General features: G+C 41.9%; 2 protein-coding genes across 12 annotated transcripts in view; both read left to right on the top strand.

Annotated features, from left to right (window-relative positions):
• LOC118102498 (kelch repeat-containing protein) lies at positions 1-5,709 on the top strand. Its single transcript, XM_035148732.2, has 13 exons — positions 1-326; positions 586-747; positions 1,063-1,144; positions 1,570-1,629; positions 1,783-2,017; positions 2,185-2,283; positions 2,651-2,782; positions 2,865-3,052; positions 3,149-3,345; positions 3,463-3,557; positions 3,742-3,796; positions 4,044-4,141; positions 4,872-5,709. Exons 1-13 carry the CDS (start codon positions 265-267, stop codon positions 5,096-5,098), a joined length of 1,692 nt encoding a protein of 563 aa, XP_035004623.2. The 5' UTR covers positions 1-264; the 3' UTR covers positions 5,099-5,709.
• A 3,313-nt stretch (positions 5,710-9,022) lies between these two features.
• mark2b (MAP/microtubule affinity-regulating kinase 2b) overlaps positions 9,023-22,531 on the top strand; it is a 47,639-nt gene continuing 34,130 nt past the window's right edge. For 5 of the 11 annotated variants that reach the window (XM_047338874.1, XM_035149171.2, XM_035149163.2 and 2 more), the window contains exon 1: positions 9,024-10,348. In XM_047338874.1, the coding sequence (XP_047194830.1) occupies positions 10,298-10,348 (51 nt within the window). In that variant the 5' untranslated portion in view covers positions 9,024-10,297. Of the gene's footprint in view, positions 10,349-22,531 lie in introns of all 11 variants that reach the window. The other 6 variants (XR_004694736.2, XM_035149161.2, XM_047338871.1 and 3 more) reach the window with 3 other exon arrangements.

Genomic DNA, 22,531 nt, shown 5'->3' with positions numbered 1-22,531 from the left:
GTTTGTTCGCCGTTCGCCGCGTGTTCGACAGCGCAGACTCCACCTGCAGGGACATTCTGGGCAACAAAACGAGCGTACACTGTGCGTCGCCCGGGACTCGCGCGGAGTTTAGAAAGTGTACACACGGCGGTGGCGGGAGACGTGTGCACGGAGCAGGACAGAGAGGAGATCGCGGGTTTGATCGTTAAAAACAGCGCCAGAATAAAGCGGAGGAGTAAAAGACGTTTTGACAGGAGGAGCAGCTGCTGGAGGGAAACGCAAAAGATGGACGAATTCGGAGTTTACGCGGTTTTCGGAGTGAACGGTCCGCCTCAAAGGCTGCTAAGGTAAAGACTTTCGCTTGTTAAACATAAGCTAGCTGCTCTCCTTGGTTCCGCAGACGTATTGTTAGCTAGCATTAGCTTTGTTAAATAACCTGTTGTTTCTCATTGGCTATTCTCTTTAAATTAGCCGTATGTATAGTGGGTTAGCTTCTCCTTTAGTATACGCACATGCCATTAAGTACGTGTACATGTCAAGCCGCGTTTATGTTCATAATGAGTGACCAATAATCTGCTAATTGATTTTTTCTTTTCTGCGTGTCAGTGCCAGTGGGTCGTGCAGGGTGTGCGCTGCAGTTCCACCAAGTGTCCATCAGGTGGTGCTGTTTAGCTGCGGGCCCTGGGGGGAGAGGGTGGGCGTGAACGTGGAGCTGAACGACGCGGATCGTTTCCCCATCACCATGGGTAAACTGACCCCTTACAACAGGTAGAGCTCGTGATCGAGGTTACCCCCCCGGCTGCTTGTTTGTTTGACTGCATGGATCTTTTGCTTTTTAGTTGTCAAGTTGTGTGTCATCTTAGATTTGGTTATTAAAGAGTTATATAAAATATAGAACAGGTAGGTTGACTTGGTATTGGAATAGAGACTTGAAACTGCCTTTTACACCCTGACTCTGACCATGACACTTTATTTCTGTAATAAGAGTGTGCCATACTCCTTCTATGTGCTGCCCAATGGAGCTACTGAATATTCAGATTCATTAGTGACCTTTAAGTGAGTTCTGTATCTGATCTGCTCCAGGTGTCTGTCATGGGAGCAGAGGGAAGAGGAGACATGGACAGACAGCGTCACCCTGAACATCTCTCTGGAGGGAGGAAACTTGGTAAATATCTCCGCCAAGGCCCAACGGTCCCTTTTTAAATAAATTTAAAAAAAACATAGCTAAGGTCACGATATGTTCCTCAGCTAGATATTGGTGTTGGTTACTGGTTTCTGGCGCTATTTGTTTCCGCGCAGCAGCTGAAAAAAAGCCTACACCCCTATTTAAATTCAATAGATACAGATTTTTGTTTGGATCTGCATATACTTACACACACTCATCAATACCAACTGCTTAATTATGTCTGAAATATAAGATTCACACTATCTCACAATGTTAAAGAAAGTGAAAAACAATTCTTGGATCATTCCAGCCAATAGCCAAGCCATAGGAAACTTTAAATACTAAACTGTAGATGTCTATTAAGGCTTATTTCATTGACAGAAGCACAGGTTAATCTACATGTTTTGTACATTTCTTTTTCTCAGACAAAAGCAGACTGGTCAGAACCAGAACTCATCCTGGCTGTGAAGGAATACACACCAAAGGTAAGATGATAAAGACCTGCAGGTATTTAGAGGAATTAAGCCATTCAGCCACATATCATTTCCCTCAACACCATCCCAGAATGGCGCAGAACTTCATCATATCTCAAACACACCCAGATAGTTGTTAAGAGAGTGTTTACTGTTCTGTCCCAGGAAACCACAGCTCCCCTCGCAGCCCGAGAGCTCAACGGCAAAAGGAAAAGAGGATGCATGGCAGAGGAAGACAGCAATAAGAGTAAGGTGGTGGAGAGGGAACAGGAGGAGGAGAATGTGTGTCCAAACGGTGCCATGGAGAAGAGAACACCGGTACGAAAAGCCCGGGGGCAAAGCAAAGGGGGGCAGAAGCTGTTCAGCAGTAGAGGAGAAGTAGCAAAGACGAAGGCGGCAGGTGGGTACATGAGGTGACAGATGTGTGGAAAGAATGTGACCATAAATATATATCTGTGTCTGTGTGTGTTTGCTAGAAACAGTAAACAGTTTCTAATGATAATTAGTCCTAAAGACACTCCAGTGTGGAGGAGTGAATCGTTCTTTTATCAACTCTCCTGTCTGCAGCTAATGGAGCGGGAGAGGCGCAGGGGATTGTGGGTAGGACGCCTCCTCAGAGCGCAGCCAGGACGAAGAGTAGGCAGGCCAAGACTCCCACACAGACTGGTGAGTTTCATATTACACTCCATTTCATCTTTACTTTTTTGTCATATTTGTTCACTCTTTAGTCCCTCAGTCGGTAAGTTTGAAGCACATCGCCCACTGGAGTTCACAGATTGATTTTTTTTTCTTCTGCTCGTCTCTCTCTGGTGGTGAAAAGTATAAAGTACACAGACTTGGATGTGTGACCATACACAGGCCACGGCCCATCCAGGTGTTTGTAGGTAACAGCTAACTGGGTAGAATAAAGAGGAATAGATTCAACATTTGTGGGTAACATTTGTTGTCAAGTTGGAGAGAGAGAGAGAGTTGGACTCAGGCTGTATTGGAGACTTTTAACACTTGAAATGTCAAATCTCTGGTTCTTGTGCAGCCGTGCTAGTGAGCCCGTCAGGCAGATGGGGCCAGACTCTGTGTCCCATCGACACTCAGACAGCAATCCTGATTGGAGGACAGGGAGCCAGGATGCAGTTCTGCAAAGATCCCATGTGGAAGCTCTGCACAGGTCAGTTTCTTCAGAACTCGTGTTGAAGGAGAATCAAGTTTCCTGTCCATCCTGGTAACAGTCTATACTCTCTGTCCCACAGAGGACTTGTCCTGGGTGGCAGCAGAGACTCTGGCCGAGGGTCCGACCCCTGAGGCCCGGAGTGGCCACACAGCCGTCTACGACCCTGACTCAAAGCGGATCTTTGTGTTTGGAGGCTCTAAAAACAAGAAATGGTTCAACGATGTTCACATCCTGGACACCCAGAGCTGGAAGTGGACAATGGTGGAGGTGGGTGTGTGTTGACCTTGATTTGATTGATTCGTATACTGACAACATGAATTAATCCTCTCTTTCTTCACCTTCTCCTCCTCTCCTCTCCTTCAGGCTCAGGGTAAGGTTCCCCCTCTGGCCTACCACAGCTGCAGTATGTTTCGGGGTGAACTCTTTGTGCTGGGCGGGGTGTTTCCTTGTCCAAACCCGGAGCCCGACGGCTGCAGTGACTCACTGTACATCTTTGATCCCAACCTCTCCATCTGGTACCAGCCCATTGTGACAGGCGACAAACCCTCCCCTCGCTCAGGGTAAGATTTGTGGATCCACATGTCATTGCAGCATTTCTGGCGGACGTTCTTTCTTTCAAACACACATTTTAAACACAGTTTTCTCTTTAACTCCCTCTTTATTGTTTTTGCTGTCAGACACTCTGCGTGTGTGATGCAGGAGAGGAAGATCTATGTGTTTGGTGGATGGGACACTCCTGTGTGCTACAATGACATGTATATGTTGGACCTTGGTAAGGCACATACATACATACACACACGCACACGAGTTCATAAAGGAGACTCCTAGTTTCATGCACATCTGATGTATCCATCTACACATACAAACAAGGAGCCTGTATTGGGACACAGGTGTAAATATAGTGTGTAAAATCAGTGTGCGAATAAATAAATGAAATATCTTGTTGTGTTTCTCAGGTCTGATGGAGTTTTCTGCGGTGAAAACAACTGGGAAAGCCCCCTCTCCTCGCAGGTATACAACCTAACACACAAATATTGTACATGTAGTTGTAGCTAGGGCCGGGTATTGAACACCGTAATGTGTTCAATTGCTTAAATAACCGATCAAATTCATCTTAAATATTCAGAAAATAAGGTATTAAATGAAGTTTTGGTATCGTTTCTAAAAAGTATGAGATCTGCACTGCTTTTAAAAAATACCACGTCCTTGTTGCTTGTTGTTGGTATAATTAACGTGTGTGTGTGTGTGTGTGTTCCAGCTGGCATGGCAGTGCTGTGCTTTCAGACACAAAGTTTCTGATCCACGGTGGATACAACGGAAACAACGCTCTCAGTGACACCTTCATCTTCGATATAGGTGAGCTGCAGCTCCCAGTTACTCCCACACACGCAGGTTCCAGGAAGACTGCTCGAAGACTTTTTGTTGTCTGACGCTTGTCAAAGGAAATGCAGAAAATTATAGTTTCACATTCTGATTTGTTCAAATCGATCATTGGATGTAAACAAGGCGCTGGTTAAATAGTAACTCCACAGCTAGTAAGAGCTGAAGGTGGCTGCAGTGACAGCCTGGGAGAACATCACCAGTCAGGATACAAAGTGTGTGATGATGTCTGTCCGTCAAAGACTTCAGGGAGTCATTGACTGCAAAGGGATTTAACACACTAATAATAAATATGATGATTTTGACATTATGTATATCTGTCCGGTTACCTTTGAACCCTTAAACTTGTAGCACTGTGTTGTTTTAAAAGGGCTTTATCTCCTTATGTTAATTTCTAGATTGACCTACTCAAATCAAAGCTGAGACTAATTTTTCAACCCTGTTGTTGGTTGGTTTCTATGATTGTAAGCAAGATTACCCAAAAACTAAAGCACAGATTACCACAAATCTCGGTGGAACTTGCGTATGTTGAACCATTCCTTTAAACACTGGGTCTATTGTGCATCAATATTGTGGCATATATGAAGGATTTGGGCATATAAAGGAAGGTGTCATGTAAACATTACAAAAAAAAACTCAAACCAATGACTCCCCCTGTGACACCATGACTTTTACTTTAATTGAGCGATGGTATTTTGTGTTTCAGACACCAACAGTTGGACAGAGGTGACGCTCCCTCAGATGTCTGTCCCCAGGGCGGGGCACTCCCTCATCACCATGGATACAGCCAGCCGCTTCTCAGACGAGGACAAAGACATGGATGTGGGCATCGTCGGCAGAACTCTGCTGGTGTTTGGAGGCGGAGACAACGAGGGCAACTTCTTCTCCGACCTGTCGACCGTTGCCGTGGAGGAACTGCTTGGTGTTGTTTAAAGAGAGTGAGTCAGAGGTGAATCCTGGCTCCCTGACTGGATGTGAAGCTATTTCAACAACCCCCCCCTCCCACTACCCTTTATAATTTATACTCCCATTGTTTGTCTTTTTCTTCTTTTGTTGAATGATCCCTTTCTTCTGTCAGTTTTTAAATGGGATTTAGTGTTGGGCATTTCTTTTAATACAGATCTCAAAAGATAGTGTTTCAATATAAATACTTACAAAAATTACTCATTTAATGCGAAACATGATTAAGACATTTTCTACTTTTTAAAAACAAACTTTAGAGAAAGTGATATTTTTATGATAGGAACATTGATCTTTGTTTAACCTTAACCCGTTTCAGATCAAGGAATTTTCCCCCATTTGTTTGTACATAGTTTAAAGCTTCTTGAGTTCTTCCTCAGGTAAAATAAATGTATATTTTATTTTCATATATTTCTGTTTTTCATGAGACTTTCACTTGTCCCCATCATTTGGAATATGTTGCCTCTGCAATGCTGCAAGTGCATAAACTGTATTTTATTATGTTCATCATCTTCGAGCTGTTGCGTGTGATTTAGTAATTATCACCACTCGTCTTAACTTAATAAAACGTTGAATTTCTACAATGTCACTTTCATGCATCATGTTATTCTGGACATTACCATCCCTACAAAGAAAATGAGTCGCATGGACAAAGATGGAGAGAAGGTTAAAACTACTTACACTTAGTACATAAAACTGTAAGAAACACTACTTAGCCAATAAGATGAGGTTTGACACTTTAAACACAAAGACGTGTTATTAACATCCCTGTTGACCCAGTGACACAACACGAACAGGAGCTAATGTCAGACATTTTCATAAAAGATTAGTTGAGCTTGAGGGGGATTATCTTTGTAAACGCTGGATACCTACTAATGGCGTCATGAACGTGGCCATTTTTTAACTTAAGTATTTTTATCAGATTATACAGTACAGACCGCCTTGTGTTTGGTGCTAGGACATTTACACCGGTCAGTAAATTCATACCTTCTGTGTATACAAGTGTTCTTAGCTCGTCCTCGCTCTCAGGACTAAAGCTGCTATGGACATTGTTTTCACCTACGTTGTGACACAGGCCTTTTCTATCAGCTGCTGTATTTCACCAAAACAATCATTCAAAATCGGAAAAGAAGTAATTCTTTAATTTTGTTTCTATAACAGGCTTATACTAAAAGTCAGTGGTGGCAGCTGAGTGCTTCATGTTGCCACATATTTAGACCATATGTGTGACAATGTGGTAGAAAATGAGGATACTGTTTTACAGAGTGCAGGAAGAGGAGAGGCTGACTGTGATGTATCAGGTCTGTTGATGAGTATAATGTAGGTTGCCAAGCACTGGCTACATATTAAAAAAACAGTTTGTTGCAGTCTGGCCAGATACATTTGGCTGCTTTAATTAGGTTGGCTGGTATGTTTTTTTAATGTTTGTCCAATTAATCTTAAAATACCCGCAAATCAGCACTCACTAGGAGTTTGCAATTCAGCCTCCTACTCAGTGTGTCCTTTCCTCTCCAAAGACGATTCAGAGGATTGAGAAAAGAATTGTTTCCATCCAAATATTTATGTGACTCACACCAGGAAATAATCTGTCAAGGTTGGTAGGTAAAGAGGGAGGTAAGGAGGGACGGAGAAATGGATGGAGGTAAGGAGGGACGGAGGTAGGTAAAGAGGAAGGTAAGGAGAGAGGGAGAGAAGGATGGAGGTAAGAGATTAAGGGAGGGAGGGGGGGTAAGGAGGGAGAGAGCGAGGTAGGTTAGGAGGTAAGGAGGGTGAAAAGAAGGTTAAGAGGGGAGGGGAGGAGGTAGGTGGGTAAGCAGAGAGGGAGGTAGGTAAGGAGTTAAGGAGCGTGGAAGGAAGGAATGGGGTTGGTAAGGAGGGAGGGTGGTAAGTAAGGAGTTAAAGAGGAAGGAAGGAAGGTAGGGAGGTAAAGAGGGAGGTGGGTAAGCAGGGAGGGAAGAGTGAGGGAGAGAGGGAGGTAGGTAAGGAGTTAAAGAGGGTGGAAAGAAACAAAGGAGTACGTAAGGAGGGAGGGAGGGAGGGAGGGAGGGCGGTAGGTAAGGAGTTAGGAGGAAGAAGGTAGGGAGGGGAGGTAGAGAGATAAAGAGATGGATAGGCGTCCAGCAGATGGCGACACTTCAGCACATTTCATACACTGGTTTACATTTACACACTTATCAATGATATTTTTAATACATTTTCCCAAATAAAAAGTGCAGTTGAGTGCACAGTGTGTGTGACGTGCGCTCTCCTGTGATCCACCATCGAACTGGACCGGCTCCAACACACTGAGTGAAGGGAAAGAGGCTGATAGATAAGTCCTAATAAAGTCTCTCATAGCAGAATGATCGTGAACACACTGTTACAGACAGAGGTGTTTGTGTCCTGTTATGGTGCATATGGAGCACACTCCCTCCATCATCAGGGGGATGTTTTTCCCTTGATTCATCGGGAAATCCTGCCAGTTGGATTCTCTCCCACTCTCCTACTAACGAGTCTCTCGTACCCCTTCATTTCCTGATTTCTTTTTTTTTCCTCTTTTTTATTTTCTCTCCCCCAACATCCTTGCATTGTGTAAACGGTGACTATCTGGTATTGTGAGCGGTCTCTGCAGACCTCCTGACTGACAAGAGTTCAGACATCACCACTTCCAGCAGCAGCAGCAGCCATATTATCTTTGTCAGCCCATGGCTGTTGCTAAGTAACTTGAAAATGTCTATGCCAGCTGTCAGCATCTCACAGTCACACTTATGGATAGCATGGGTACATATTTACAAATGATGCTTTATCATTACAGCTATGGTGTCAAAACATAATTCAGCATCCATTTTAACTAGCCCCACTGAAAGAACAAAGCTCTGGCGTCCCCTGGGATGTTGGCTCTCTCCACCTGTTGACCCCTGGAATCACTATTCACCATTCATTCAACTACCAACAGCAATTCCACACAAGTGTATATTTTAATGTGCGTGTTGGGATTGGGTTAGTTACATGTAACATCAGTCAAATTTACAATTTTTTAAAAATTATTATTATAAGCATCAATTAAGTTATTTTTGCACCCAAGGGTAACATTTTGGCAAAAGCGTCTTTGAAGTTCACAATGTGCTTGAACAAGGAACAATTTTTTTAAATAAATTTAATGATGTGTGACTTTGCTCTATAGAGTGAACAGTAAACGGGGAATGACTTAAATGTGCATCTTACTGAATCAGAAATTATGACGATAGCTTTAGTAATAGAGCATTTTTTAGACACAAAATACGAGGGGCTTCACAACAGAAAACAAATTATTAGAATACAGAAGGAAGTACATAAATAATGATGATATAATAGAGATATAAGACCAACAATAGCCTAGGAACATGCCTTCTGAAGAAAAGCATGTTTTTACCTAAGAGTTGATGGATCCTGCATGGATGTTGGACAAGTATTAGGCCCCTCTGTACAAACTGTGGCCCCATTATGGCCCCCCGATTTAGTAGAATCCTAGATCTGCCACTGGAAAGGCCCCTCTGTAAGACAGGGCAACAAGTTTTAGTACTTAATAATGACCCAGATGACATTGTACTTTGATGGTATAATAAAAAGCTTATGCAACTGAATTCAGGGGCTCTTGAGGGCCCCTGGGGGTTTATCTTCAGGAGTCTCAGGGGTCCCATGGGAATATGTTTTAGTTGAGGATGAGTCATGTGGGAATTATGCGCAAACCAATGAAATGCGGGAGATTGACAGTGTGAGCACAGAAACCTCTGGTGACGCTGCACCTGTCACTCACCAAACCTGGAAGTCACCGCGGGGCTCGGAGAAAAAGTCGAGCGGAGCCGAACTCGGACGAACCCTCCCTCCCTCCTCCTCCTCCTTCAGTCGTGGTGCAAGCAGCCATGTTGCCGCGAGCTTGTTCCGGTATCAGGGCAGGATCGTGCGCATAGTCTGCATTCGGGCGCAGCTCCTCGCCTCTCTCCCCCTGTCGCCCGTGGCAGGCACACACACACACACACACACACACCTCCAACCAAGAAGACCCCCCGTCTACAGATCATGGATTTTACAACCTGATGATCCTCCTTTCAGTCGCCTGATCGCGGGGAATAACAGCAGCAGTCGGCGGTTACCGACAGGACGAGCTGGTGTATCGCCACACTGCAGTGCAGCAGCGGCGAGCGACCTTATTCCAATCACGCCACAGGAGGAAGAGCGCCGGTGATTTCCGTGGATTTTGAGTTTCGTGGGCTGCTCTGTGGCGAGTCACCGCCGCCGCGTCCGCCGGAGGATAAGCTAACTGGCTAGCTCCGCCTCGGAAGAAACACAGAATTAGCTAGCTACATGGGCTAATATCGGCCAAGCAGTTAGCTAGCGCAACACATTAATTCGTGTTTCTCCTCTGCCATGTGACCACTCTACACAGCGCTGCTTTTATTTTTTTTCCGGATACCCTAAACTTGGATATCAAACTGGGAACATTTCCACTTGTTTTGTGTGACTTGGGAAGGTCGAGACCTCGCCGGGAATAACTTTGGCCTGAAAGTTTGTGGAGCCCAGATCTGAAAGGAAACATCTCAGCCGCTAAAAAAAAGACAAATATAGACGCCGAGACTGCGTTTATGAAACCGACGTTGGATTTACGGTTGCTGTAGACTTCGGCGACAGCCCCAGCTTCCTCGGACGTTAGTTAGCAACCTTACTTAGCACGTTAGCAGCCTAATTGAACCTTGTCTTGTGCAGTGCAACCGTTGCCCAACTTTTCTTCAAGCTAGCCCAAGTAGCTAGCTGCCGAGAACGTCACAGCATCAGGTTGTTAGCTCGCTAGCCACCGTCGACGCTGTCAAATGCTAAGTGGAAACTGAATGTTTTCACACCGGGGCCGAAGCTGAAAAGAAGACATTTGCTCTCCCCTTTTTTATCGTTTTGTGCTTGTTGACAAACATGGGACGTGCGGTTGCTGCTAGCTAGTTTCTAGCTAGTTGGCTAACTCGGCTAGCCGCTGATGTGGGATCCAACTTGTTGATTCACGGGTGATTTGTCGTGCTGCTAGCTGGCTAGCACTGGACATCTGTTGGGATTTTACCTCCACCACCAGCTACCCACGTTTTAAATGCACAATAGACACTGAAGAATCGTTCTTGTGTCACTGTTCCTTTCCCCCTTTTTTGGCAACCCCCAAGTCTTTCAAAAATGTCAACAAGGGCCCCACTGGTGCAAGTGATTGAAAATTCAACCGCGCAGGTAAGATCTCCGTTCAAGATCACTCTCCCAAACAATGTTAAAGTTGATATTAACCCATGAACACACCCGATTGGGACATTCTCCTCTGCTTTCGAGGGAGGCCTTGTTTGGCGTCTCTTTGCCTTTTCTCTGTCTCCGTTGTCTTTGCCACACAGCAGTGATTCACCAGCTTGCCTACGCACTCACACTGGGTTTCCCACTCCTTGCAGAATACGAGATCAAATTTAGGCTCTTGTTTAGTCTGTGTGTTGGGGCATGTCTTCCCGCTTGACTTATCATCAATGAGACCTGTTGCATTAGGGTCAACCCTGTCAGCCAGTTCCAGATGATTGGAGACAGTGGAGAAGCCTGGCACCTACATATATATTAGCCTGATGCATCATTAACTTTCTATAAAAGTGTGTGACGTTGGCTTAATGTACCTTTAACCTTAGACACATTGATAATCCATTGTAAAAAGACAAGCTGGAGACCTAACAATTCATGTAATATATTTTAGTATTTAATTGCATGTTGTATAGTGCAGGCATGGACTTGTGGTGGGGCTCTCCTGAAAGAGAAAGTTGATATATTGTGTTTGTGCTGGACAGTCTTGGCATAGGAACCATAAAACAAGAAAAGTTATCTTTGCTGAGAAGTAGTATTGGTGGATATGTGATCATAGAAAACGGGCGTCCAAAGTTTAAGATGCTAATGCAAACTTATCGTGTAGTGATCCAGAGAACTACAGGAGCAGATGCAGACTTAAAAGTATAGGTTTTATTACAATTGGCATCCAGATGTTAGGTTGGAATGTGTCTTTATATGGGTTCAGTTGGGGTATTAAAGGCAAGCAACACACGACCTCCTTTGCCCTAGAACTACTGAACTCTATCCATAAAATCTTAATTCATCAATACATTTTAAAAGGATTTTCAAAGCAGGACATTAAGTAAGAGTCTGTGTTTCATGTTTCCAGTCAGTTGAGTACAGAAATGCTTTGGTAGCATGTTTTAAGCTTAAAAGAAACCTCTTGGCTGTGCATTGTAAATCATTAATTGAAGGCTGAAACAAAGCCTCTTCTTTTAAGAATACAGAATCTGTCTCAACCTTGTCGACAGTTTCATCTAGAGATGATTTACGTAGAAGCCACACGCATACATGAAAATCTTAACTACACAAAGCATTATTTGCATTACTTGGAAAGCTGATTACAAACAACTTGTTTTAATCTGTCTCTTGAAATGAAAAAGGAAATCGGCTATGCAAATCAAATAGAAAACTTGTGTATCTACATCTCGACAGTTAGCCAGTACATGTTCTCAGTGCATGTGTGAAGCTTCACCCATTTCTATATTTGTATTGCTTGTGTGTCTAAAGGTATATTAATGTAGCTGTAATGACAGTTTATTTTAGCAGTCGGTTAATAGCTTTGATGAGCGAAGCATCACAGCAATTGAATAATTTTAGCTTTTGGCTATAACCTTTATGAAAAATGAGTTAGTAACTTTGGTTTTCAAATGGTGATTGAAAAATACAAAATGATAAAAAGAAAGGGTAGTGGAAGGAGTATTTTTTTTATTTTTTACCTGTCATAAGAGCTGCACACCTGTCAAACAGTTTTGTACGTGGAACATTGAGTTTCAGATGTGTAAAGAGCAGCTGTAAAAACCAAACAGACTTCAGATCTGCTTTCACCTGCCAATAGGGAAACGTCTTGATGTGTGAGACTCAAAGGTTCAAAGATTTTGTCTATTGTTGTTTCTTCTGCAAATGCTGACGGAAGTTGTGTATTGAAACTGTGATCTCACTGCATGCAAGTCTGTGTTTGTCCCACGAAGTGGATCACTGCTTCCATTCGAGTTTACAGAAAAGGCAAATCTGGCCAGACTGGTACGTAAGTAGGTGGATGCAAGCAAATAAATCTACACACAGTGACGCATACATATTTTGACATGGTTACACCCTTATCTGAAACAGTCAAACAACACTGTGCCTTTTTGTAACTGTCACACATACACACACACACATTTCAAGTGGTGTTTTAAGGGTTTATTCCATAGTTGAAGTTTGTGTTTGAAACATATTGGTATAATACTCACTTATACAAACACATGAGCAATAACCAATTTAATAAAACCACTGTGTTGGCCTCTGCAGAGAAAAACAGTAGTCTATCAAATTAAGGTGGACCTGGCTTTACTTTGGCCAAAGCAGCAACACACTGATAGTTACAGTCGCACATATCTGGTGGTGTACCTTGTAGTGTGCAACATTTTGACATAAGCCACATGAAAATGGAAGTGAGATTTTCTCTCACAGTTGTACATGCAGGCTCATTAGAGTATAAACCAAAGTGCAGGGTAGTAATCATTAATAACCTTCAAGCTGAACTTCCTGGTTGGCCCTCTATGCACCCTTTAGGAACGTGCTCTACCAACACAGCTATGTGTGTTTTTTTTGTTGTTGTTGCTGTAGTGCTGTTGTTGGCCTGTGTAGGCCTTTCCTCGTCCCACAGCATCCAGAGAGGATTTAGGGGTGAAATAAAAAAGTTTGGGTTCATGGCGAGTCCTTAAGTGGGTTTGTAGGCAAAAGGTCATGGATGGATACGTCCGCACAAACGTAGTCTGTTTTAAAGGCCATGTATAGAAAGCCTTTGGTGTCGGGTCTCAAGATACAGGACAAAATGGCACCGGACATGAGGATGGACGGAGTGTTGTGGGAAGGCCTCTGTTCCTGTCAGAGAGGGTGTTTATTTTGATCTGATTAGCCAGTGTGGGAGGGAGAAACTGTTATATAATATTTGATGTCAAGTTAGCCTAATGCTAACTTCTAATGATTTACTTGACTTAACAAGCCTCTTTTACACATGACTAGCAAACTAAGTTGTATGTGAATGGGTATAAATGGTTTGTACTGGCCAAGACAGCCTACCATTCTGTTATCCTAATCAGTTGTGGGGTACGTATCATAAGAGCGCTGAGAAACGTAGAGAAGTGACTTGTCCTTCTGACGCTGTGAAATGGCAGATGCATTGAGTGACTATGATCTGACGTGCTGCCATGTTACACAAGGTTTGGTAATGGCTGTTACCTCAATGAACCTATTTGAATATCGCACACTATTGGTGTGACACTAGTATAAAACACTAGTCTTTACATAATCTAGTGCTAAATATGTCAGAAATTATTTTATTTTAAATTATTGCAGCAGATTTGTTCGAATGCAGTTTTGGAATACTTAATATCTTCTGCAGTTGGTACTCTTTGTGTACTTCCCCCAGACACAATCATTTGATTGTCTAATTTCCTGTTTTACAATGTCCCTGCTCTTATTAGTTTATAGCCACGTTCTCTAAGAAGACAAACTAGTGCAGTTTGAAAAACTGGCCTGCCTCTTCAATTGTTACTTCATCCTCTTATTTCATTGTTTCCGTTGTTACTCACTAACTGAGCAAGCGGGATTCTAAGGTGTGAGGGATTTAAACTATTAATTTCTGCAAGTGAGACATTCCCTCGCTGCAGAGGTCATGCAGAGCAAAACAAGTTAACTACATTTAGGAATTTATTTTATGTTTACACTGCGTTTACCGAAGGTTTATTTATGCAGGGCCCTACATCCCTAAAGGAAATAAATCAAGGATCCAGGAAATAAAGCACAAATAACAAGAGGTTGTATATCAAGGTATTAAAGTTAATCTTATCCACCTAAGTTTAATTTTTCAACAGCACAATCAGCCAGAGTCCTTCAGTTAGGGCAAGGAAAAGTTCTCCAAAAAATGTTAATATAAACCCAGAAAGGAAGTCAGATTCTAAGTATACACCGACTGCCACCTACTGAGCACTGTCCTGTTTGTGTGCTACTTTATCAAGCAGGAAAGGTGGAGATGAGTTCTGTGGGATTACACATCTATTACTCTGTATTGTAGGGCCCTCAATTGCAAATAGTTAATCCATAAAAATGTGGGATAAGTTAACCTATGAACCAATGAAAGGTAATATATGACTTCTGATTTAGTTTTTACACTTTATTCCTGCGTTTCCCTTAATTTCTCCCATTTTTGGAAAGCGCTCGGCCCAGCCTAATCCATTCTTCTTTGACTTTTTTTAACCGGCATCAGGATTGAAACGCAGATGGTTATGGATAAAGTGCCATCTAACAACACAGCAACTTTAAACAAAGCCAACACAGTTTTGTAAAAAGTGAGTGTAGCCGAACACGGTTGGGATATTTTCACCTGACACCTTGGGAGTGTGAACGCCTGGCAGAGAATCTCCCAGCTAAATTGTGAGCTGGAAATGTAATACAGATGAGAGAGAAGCCCTGAATGTGTGAGTGCACTGTCACAGGTATGCTGGCGAAGACGTGTTAAAAAAAAAGTATAATGCCGATGTTCACCTTTTGCCTGTCCTTCATTCATGCTCCCCCTTGTATGAGTCATCGTGTAAGCAATCTATAGCTACGCACGTGCGTGTGCACACGTACACGTTGCTGTTACGCCCAGGAAACCATAAATTATGCCTCTCTCCTTACCAGACCAGTCACTAGGCAGATGAACAGAAAGACAAAGCTAGCCAGGGCCCTAGCAACAGAGAACCTGACACACACACACACACACACACACACACACACACACACACACACACACACACACACACACACACACACGTCCCTTCTGTTTTCCCTCACATTACCTCTGACTTGCCTGCCATTTATACCTGGTGTTTCAGTGGACACATAAATATAGGACAAACAGGTGCTACCTTGTTGTTTAACCAACAATGCGGTGAAGTTCAGTGCTTTGTGTGTGTCTGTATGTGTGTGTGTTGGATTGTCTGAGGGTGCAGGGCAGAACAGGCCTTTCCAGTTGAGCTGAGTGGTAGGTGTGGCAGCTAACTGTAGACCTGCGATTTGAAGGAGTTGACGTCATTCAGGTGAAGGAGTGTGGATTTGTCTCACTGCTTCAATGTAATTTGGCCTTTCTGTTTAGTTCTCTGATTTCAGTCCACTTTCAATACTTGGATTTCTTCCTGTGATCCAATGAGGATGCTTTAATATCTAGGGAAAGGTAAATAAATACATTTGAGAACTGATAAAATATGCAAGAATAGATCAACTTCAAACCAAAATGATTTTTTAAAAGATTTTTATTCTTAAACAAAAAAGCTGGCTATTGAGAAAATATGAAACAGAATCAAAACATTATATTGGTTAGTGTCTAAAATCAAGACAAAACGGAATCAAAATACAACATTGGTTAATGTCTAAAATCTAAGTAATTGTTTTAAGACAGGTGGCAAACATTCAAATGGCCATTGTTTATACACTTAGTGCTGCGCCCCAAGTTGTAGTAACCAGCTGCCTACCATTCAAAACATATTTCCCAAGGCCAAGACCGTCTGTGTCAGAGCTGCTTTGTTGTAGTGATTCTAACAATACAACTTGATTCACCTACTTCACAATCTCTAAAACAAATCAAGCATAAAATGCATGTAGGCACCCGACCTGATTCTGAGGCCTTGTTCTCGCTCACTTTACTGCTCTCTTATTCTGCAGGATTAGCTGCATCTATTGGTGGAAACGCTCTGATCTCTGCTGAGTCACACTGATTCAGAAATTCAATCACAGTGGCAGAATTAGGTTATTTAAGGTTCAAGTCATGTTGTGTAAACTGGGAATAAACAAGCCAGCATGAACAGGATAAGAATTCACCACCTTTAGAGTTTACACCCAAAAGATATAACAGTTTCTTTGATCTAATCCTCTAACACACTTTAAAAATTAGTTGTTAGTTTTTTAGATTTAGATGTGGTTAAATGGTCCGACAAATGCACAGTGCCGTTAATTTACTCTAAACTCCACTATTCCCGGGTTCCCACAGGAAAGTGTTTAGCTGAGGTGGAACGCCACTTTGTTATGTCTCATGTTGTGATCAGTTAAGTGAGTAAATAACACAAACTGTAGCCCAAATCACTAAATATCTGGTATTTGCAATGCAAAATATCGCCTTCTGACATTGGTTGAGAGTCAGAGTAGTAAGTCAACTCTATGGCTGACATGTAATTAACCTAGTATATATGTCTTTGGATTATGGGATGAAATCTACGCAGGCACAAGAGAGAACATTCAAACATAAATATAGGGCTCAGCTGGTCGAACCCAGAGCCTTTTTGCTGCGACTTGACCGCGATCGCTGCTGCACCACTGTGCCGCCTCCAGTAAAATCAACAGAGTGAAAATATTATTCATTCGACTTCAGTATTCAGTAATATCAGTTGAGTAAATCACTGGTATTTTGCATCCACAGAGGTAGTTAGTATTACTTGAATGGGCGATCATTGTTGCACCACTCTACAGGTCACAGAATGTGATGTAACATAACACTGGTGGTAGACAAGAGGTCGAGCAGTCGTCTTCTCAAATGATCAAAAATGCCACTACTTGATAAATATTTAAACAAAGGACTTGTTGTTCATCATGAGTACTCCCCACAAGGAATACATTTCGGAGTTATTTCATTGACTCTGGAACATTTAAGTGAGTCTGCATGTTTGTTTACCTCAATATCACACATTTATGTCGTCATCCTTTTTTTGCTGATGCCTGTAGTGTCAGAGAGTCAAACCAGACTACCTACATGGAGAATGTGAATGAAAGATTTGATAAGGACAAATCTTGGCATTTTACCAACGTGAAACCAGATCCAAAATGGAACCCATCCCTGCTCGCACTCACTGAGCATAGCAGCAAAACAAATGCAAGGAGGCGCTGTGCAATGTGTCCAAACTGTGACAGCAACAGAGCAAACAGGAATTAATTTGACACACACACACACTCGCATACAGACACACACACGTACACATACCTTGGGAGTCTGGGTAATCCAGTTCAAGGGAACACACACGACACGACATTCACAGCAAACTGTGACCCACTGTGACACCATCTCGCTAAAGTAAGGGGCCTCTCACAAATTTACTTGTGTGTGAGGTGGACTCTTTGCTTAGCTAGTATGCATATGCTAGCTCCGCAGCCCACTAGATATTTTCCTACAGAGTTTTAGAAGAGGTGAGAAAGGAGCATGTAAGCAGGAAGTTGACCAAGTTTGGATTTGAAACATTCCGCAGTTCACAAATGTTAACTGACTTTTTGCTGTGCATTGCATTGACACTGAAGCCAGTGCATCTGGCAGCACACATCAATACTGTATTAGATAGTTGTGTAGCTTTGTGTATAGTTAACGGTGACGGGCACACTGTAACATAATAGGGTTAAATAAGGTTTTGATCCAACTGGTCATTTTTGCCCCATTATAGGAATGTTAAATTAACAAAAAATGTGTGTTTACATGTGGAAATACACCTACACTGACCTATTAGTAGACTGCATGTTTTATCAATTATTAAAAAATTGAATTGGAGATCCACTGAATTAAATCCTCAGATGATGCATTTAAGATCATATAAAAGTCTAAAACATGTTTTTAATGAAAAATGTGATCTTAGATAAAAGAAGGTGGTTAAAGAAAAAACAATCTGATTTTACTCTTGTGGTGGGAATAGGCGAAGTAAAGCAATATGCATTAAAAGGCGATGTAATGTTAAGTAGTGCAAGAAATGGTTTGACAGATAAAGCAACCACCTATAGGCTGAATTTCAATTTTTCATTTCATTATAATTTCCTTATTTGTCTGTCTTGCGTTTTGTATAAATGGAAACTGAACAGAGTCTGTATTTGTACATTTATATTCAAATATTCACGCAAAATGCAGTACACCATGGTCCTGTTAAACTAGCTTTCCATGATGGGTTCAATCGGAGGAACTGTCAAACAGGTGCAGTAGCATTTCTTCCTGACATTTGGCAGCTTTTTAACTCGTGTCCATTTCAATTTCCCTCTCATTAGAATTTTTTTTTTTAAATTAGCTCTCCTCAGGTTGTTCCCTTTTAGTTTTTTGTTGTAATTTGCCACTAGTTCCAGTTAGCAGCTGTTGTTAGATTTTAATGTTAGAGTTATGATAAAGAAAGACATTTGAAACGAAGACGACTTAAAAGACACCACTGCAAATGTCTTCAGATATGCCTCTGTGTGGTAAAATCAGGACAGTATGCTCCTGTTTAAGGATGACAAACTGTCTTTGTCACATTCATTCTTTTCTGGAATCTCGTCTCTGCATTAAAGCGGATTATAAATAGAAACATAAACATGTGAATAGCAGGGTTGGAACAAAAGTGATGGGAGGAAGGAGAGAGCAAGAGAAAATGAAGGAAAGATTAAAGAAATACGAACCAATATTGAGATAGAGGGCTGGATTCAGCAAGCGACAAATCTCCATGGCAACACCGCCATCACGACCTAGAGTTGGGAGGTGTGTGTCCTCCCACCCACAAATTTCAGTATAATGCAACAGCTTTTGTATGTGGTTGTGTTATTTATCCGATAAAGACCCCGTGTGTGCTGAGGTTGTTGTTCCACATGTAGCTTTGATAGATAAGGAGAAATTAAAGGAGGAGTTTGGATTGAGATTGTGGACTGAATCTTTAAATCTTATTTAAATAGGGCTGAATTTATGCATTTTTCTGTTTTTCTGTTACACTCTCAGTTTTTCCCATTTTGAAACAAAACATTGATTCAGCTGTTGTCAAGGATATTGGTGATGAGCAGTTTGATAAGGCAGATAACAAAGCTGACCTTGTGTGTTTATTTTTAATCATCATTACCTCCTTTTAACTCACGTTAAGCCAATTTGGACAGGATTAATTAACAAATGAGTTAAACTTAGACGAGTGTGAAAGAGAATCATGATCTTAACAACACTCGTCTTTACAGCTAATTACTACAGGTGGTTCATTTATAGAACGCCAGGTTATGTCATTATATGTAGGCATCTTATAGCGACAATTGGAAGCTGCCATCACACAGCAGCTCCTGTAATGATCTCACAGGATCAACCGGACCTTACTATTTCCTTCGCAAGTACCGGACACTAATAAGGATTACCTGTTACTTCAAATGGTTTCTTCTTCATTGGGTTAGCCCAAATCTCTCCATTCCTCTGCCATTACCCTCTACAGAATCTAAACCGATCTCATTGAATTCGGTAACAGCTCTACGTTAAAAAGCATCTTAAAATGCAAGGTGTTTATCTGGAAGTCATCGGAGGACAGATCAAAATGAGTTTTTTTTAAGGCATAATGATTCTGTTTGAGCTGTGTCATAATTACCCAGACTCCTGTTGCGGAATAAAAGTTGATGTGAATTAGTGTTAAAGTTCCACCTTAGGTCAGCTGAGTGCCATTTGCCTGACTGAAGTTACACCATTGGTCGGCCAGCTGAGTGTTGGGAGTTTCCCATTTGGCAGTTGCTCTTTCAAAATAAATAGCCGTTCCTATTACATCATCGGGAGAATGTTAACGGGCAGTGTTACTAAGTACACTTCTCTCACGATTTACTGACTTCCTCAATGTCACACATTGACCATAAACATCCCACCTTATACCCATTTTTAAATTACCATGAATATTGTAATTAATTATCATCTTTATTTGGACCAGTGGCTTTGCTAATTATTCTTAAACTACTCTAATTTACAATGATTAAGACTATGAATGATTATTTTTATATCCTGGAGGCTTTGACACCACATCCTCTGCAATTGTCTTGTTCTTCTGCTGATATACTAAAATTGAACCAACTAGATTTATTGTTATGTAATCTGTGTACACAATGTAACATTGGCAACACCTATTGCTGCCACAACCCTACTGCACATAATGTAAATCTGACAAAATGCTCTCTGGCAGTGTGCCGGTTTTAACACTTGAATACTTGATTTACAGCTTGATTTTTATTTAGTTGACAACCCCCAAGGTCACAACTTTCTGTCTTCAGCCACGACTTTACGTTTCAATCTGAAATGCACAACTTCAGTGCAGTGCGTTGCAATCTGCTCTCCTCACCTCAGTGTTCTGTCAAGCCCTGTCTCTGAGTCTGCACTTACAAACGGAGGTCGACTTTGGACAGGAAGGGACAGAGTAGTTAATTATTTCAAATGAGAGGGAACGGCTTGATTACATTTTATTGTTAACAGCAGGTTGTGATGTGGTATTTTCAAAAAGCGATCTACACAAACAACTTCAAATAATAGTCTGCATTCTCTTGGTTGTAAAGGTTGGCAGAAAAGCGGCCATATTATTATATTGTTGAACTGGAGTAATAACAGGTGTGTGTAATTACACTTATTTCAGCCCTTATACCACATACAAAAATGGTTTGACATATTTTACACAACACAGATTCATTTTTTTGGGGTTGCTCTCTTCCTTCTTTGTCTCCTTCAGAAAACAATCCTCTGTTTCTCTAAAAAAGGTCCAGTAAATTCAAAAATCATAGACAAATGTGACTTTTGATCCAGACTGCAGACTAAGGCAATGTGAGATTAATTAATATGTTAAGAAAACAGCTTGAAAGCCTAATCAGAGTTGCTGCGGGTAACTGATCTATGTGATTTGGCGCTGCTGTAAACGGGAAAGACTGAAGAGAGTATTTTTTTATACGTCGTAAAGATTATTTGTTTAAGCCTAGCCTGGTTTAACAGAGTGTTTTCACTTCACCTCTCCTTTTATTACCCCCGTTTTTTCCTCCCGGCTGCTGATGACGTTTTTGCCTGTGTTTGCCTATCTTGCGTTTGGGTTCAGCTGTCTCTTGATAGTATTGTGTAGCACTCACTTCATGTGCGACCCTCCGTTCGGGTTACTTTGTGAACTGCGCTGTGTTAAATTCCATCTGGTTGTATCTGAGTGGCTTCCTCCCAGAACTCAGATTAGTAAAGGTCAGTGATAATGACGGCCGAGTCAAAACACAACTAGTACTGCCGTGGATTAACATTATTGTGTGTGTGTGTGTGTGTGTCGTGGTGATTGGGGGGGGTCATGTGCACATGCTTGTGTTTGCAGTGTGGCAGTAAATGGCTCTCAGCTGCAAACATCATGTCAGTAAGTTTTCACTTTGTGTGTGTGTTTTGGGAGGGGGTCTGAATTGTTGGGCCGGATATAAACACTATACTAATGGTCTCTCCACACGGTAGGCAACTGACAAAAAAGTTCTAACCCCCCCCATGCAACAGGCTTGATGCACGGTAGCTGATGGCAGCCCGGTTGAGAGAGAATTGCGTTTTTGCTCTGTTGCGCTTGTGAATTATGGTTGTTGTCGAAAACTGGCCTCGAATCAGGCCTGGATATCGGAAAGAGCATGGTGGCAAAAATGTAATATATACAGCAGTCAAATTCAAAATGTAATTAAACAGTCATTACATGAAAATCAAATCAGATGATTACATGACATGTTTATGAAATCAGTTTTCCGAGATAGATAAGTAACAGAGGGAATGGCAGTTGTATAATTACCTCTGCCAAGGAGGTTGTGTTTGCATCTGCATTGGATTGTTTGTTAGCAGGATTACGCAAAAACTACTAGACGGATAACCATGAAACTTGTTGGAAGGATATGGGTCAGGGAAAACCCATTTAATCTTGGTGCGGATCCAGGAACATTGCGTGATAGGGCGTTTTATCTTATCTTGGTGCACATCTAAATAACAATCTGAATCTTGTGAAATTATATTCACTAGACATGTGAGAAATGTTAATTTAGATTTCTATTCAGTGCACACTATGAAAACCTTTTTTTCTCCGTCTTGCTGACTTCCCCCAAATGCGTCACCTGAACCTGATGCTCAACACTGACGTGATTGGTTGCATTCATGTGTATTTGTCATCAGATCAGTTGTAAATGTCATTAACAAATCCAGTTTCAGTGAGAACCTGTTTAACTCCTATACGATTCCTATTGGAGCACCAAGTTAGTAAGTCCTCTGCTAAACTGTGTGCGCTGGCATGTCTCATTTGGTATTCATGATTTACAAGTAGCATCAGAGCGTAATGTGAGAACAAAACAATGATGTCACTTATTGTCCTCCAACACTTCTATAATTATAACTGAGGGGAGAGGTGAGTGTGTGTGAGTGTGTTTGGTTGGGGGGTGGGGGTGGCTTGCTTAGCCTGCAGCTGCCCAAAAATGAAGGAAGAATCAGAAGACAAAAATAGTCTGACATGAAAGAGGATAGGAGAGAAGGTAGACCAAAGCGCTGAGGACTGTGAACGATCTCAGAGGTCTCGCACATGAATTTTAACTCGCTGTGCTTTG

The sequence above is a fragment of the Hippoglossus stenolepis genome, chromosome 23 (assembly GCF_022539355.2).
Source record: "Hippoglossus stenolepis isolate QCI-W04-F060 chromosome 23, HSTE1.2, whole genome shotgun sequence".
NCBI classification, from domain to species: Eukaryota; Metazoa; Chordata; class Actinopteri; order Pleuronectiformes; family Pleuronectidae; genus Hippoglossus; species Hippoglossus stenolepis.
This window is presented reverse-complemented; position numbering and strand designations above follow the sequence as displayed.